This window comes from Cryptomeria japonica, chromosome 1 (assembly GCF_030272615.1).
Source record: "Cryptomeria japonica chromosome 1, Sugi_1.0, whole genome shotgun sequence".
Lineage (NCBI taxonomy): Eukaryota > Viridiplantae > Streptophyta > Pinopsida > Cupressales > Cupressaceae > Cryptomeria > Cryptomeria japonica.
This window is the reverse complement of record NC_081405.1, coordinates 46,284,126-46,285,930: the sequence shown is the minus strand read 5'-3', so window position 1 is coordinate 46,285,930 and position 1,805 is coordinate 46,284,126. Positions and strand designations below refer to the sequence as shown.

Genomic DNA, 1,805 nt, shown 5'->3' with positions numbered 1-1,805 from the left:
AAGAACCAAACACTAGAGAAGTTGGAATGCGAGTCTGATATTGTAATCAGGCAATTTCCAATGGACTGTTCTGAACGAAGCTATGGTGCGGTTGCATTTAATACGGAAAAGTGCTAAGCAATATGTTTGTTGGACGTGAAGTATGGAACGTGACTCTATAAATACAGGCTGGCAAAGGCACATCACATATTGTGATACATACTATCTTGTGTTGTAGCAAGTATTCTCAATGGAGATGTTGAAGCTTAATAGATTCGGTTTCTTGGTTCTGGTGTTTGTTTGGGGAGCGCATTTGGGTGTTTCAGCAAATGACAATTGCCCTGAGGATGCAGACGGAACCCGCTGTGCTTTCTCTGCCTGTGCCAGCGGGAATGCACTGCCCCGCTGCGCGTTTGGGTTCGCTTCCACCGTGACGGGAGGTGCTGGCGGACAGTCTTATGTTGTCACGAGCTCTGACGACTCCCCGCAGTCCCCGCAGCCGGGAAGTCTGAGATACGGCATTGGCAAGGGAAACGTGTGGATCACCTTCTCCCAGAGCATGAAGATCATTCTCAAGGACAGGCTGTGGATTCAAAGCTCCACCACCATTGACGGCCGGGGCTTCAGCGTGACAATTGGCGGCGGCCAGCTCGTCATGCGAGAAGTCTCGAATGTCATTCTGCACAACCTGCAGATCGACGCCCCGACAAACAATGACCAGAACAGCATTTATGTGGATGGGGATTCCACACTCGTGTGGATGGACCATCTCACATCTGTGGATCCCAGTCGCATGACAGGCACCGGAAAAATCATCTCTGTCAGCAACGCTAGCACGGACGTCACCATTTCAAACTCGCTCCTCGCCAATGCATTCTATAGCGTTCTGCTGGGCAGCTCAGACGAGGAGCGGCAGGACACTTGTATGCGTGTCACGGTGTATAGAAACTGGTTCAAGGATTCCGTTGAGCGCATGCCTCATTGCCGGTGGGGATATTGCCATGTTGTTAACAACCTCTACACCAACTGGACTTACTTTGCCATTGGCGCCCGCACTCATGCCACCATCGAGTGCGAAGCTAATGTATTTGAGGCGGGCTCCAAAAAAGAGATAACCCCCTGGGATTCTAGTTTAGCCAAAACATTAGACCAGACCCCCCACATCGACTCCAAAGACGATCTGCTCCTCAATGGGGCTACTTTCCATCAGTTTCTTAAAACATCAGCGGTAACTGCTTCTCCCCCTCACAAAGTAAACTCCCCACCTGTGTTGCCACCTCAACAACTTTCTTCTCTGTTGCGACGCTGCGCAGGAGCACTTGATCCTTCACAAGCCCGTGCATGTCTTGCTCCCTGACTTGTTTCTTTCTATCTTCTCATCAACTAAGCTTGGCATATATAGCATTGTAAACTGCGTTTTCAACAATCCAATCAATAACTGAATTTTCTTTATCGTCTCGACTGTCGGATGCCTAATGCTCGCTTTTTACTGTCTTTTTTAAAATTAAAATTAATGTCATATTCACTCTCAGAAGGAAATGTATTGCGGATTATATAAACTATCGGTTCTGCAGCTCCCTTAATAAATGCATTGCGGATTATTCACTATAGATTTATAGCAGCTCCTTTAATAAATGTAGCTCATTCACTATAAATTTATAGATCTTTCCAGATTGTTATGTGAATCTTATTTTATTATGTTCTTTTAGTTTTATTGTTAATCTTTTACTTTATTATTGAGCTGCTTTCTTTTCTTGTTACAAAAAGGTCACATAAGCATAAAATTAAATAAACAGTTCCACGCCTCCCTTAATAAATGTAGCTCA

The 1,805-nt window shown here is 45.5% G+C and overlaps 1 protein-coding gene across 1 annotated transcript; it reads left to right on the top strand.

Moving 5' to 3' along the window:
• The first annotated feature begins 229 nt into the window (after window positions 1-229).
• Window positions 230-1,336, top strand: LOC131027377 (putative pectate lyase 21). The gene has a single exon (XM_057957411.2). It carries the CDS (start codon window positions 230-232, stop codon window positions 1,334-1,336), a length of 1,107 nt encoding a protein of 368 aa, XP_057813394.2.
• The last annotated feature ends 469 nt before the right edge of the window (window positions 1,337-1,805 follow it).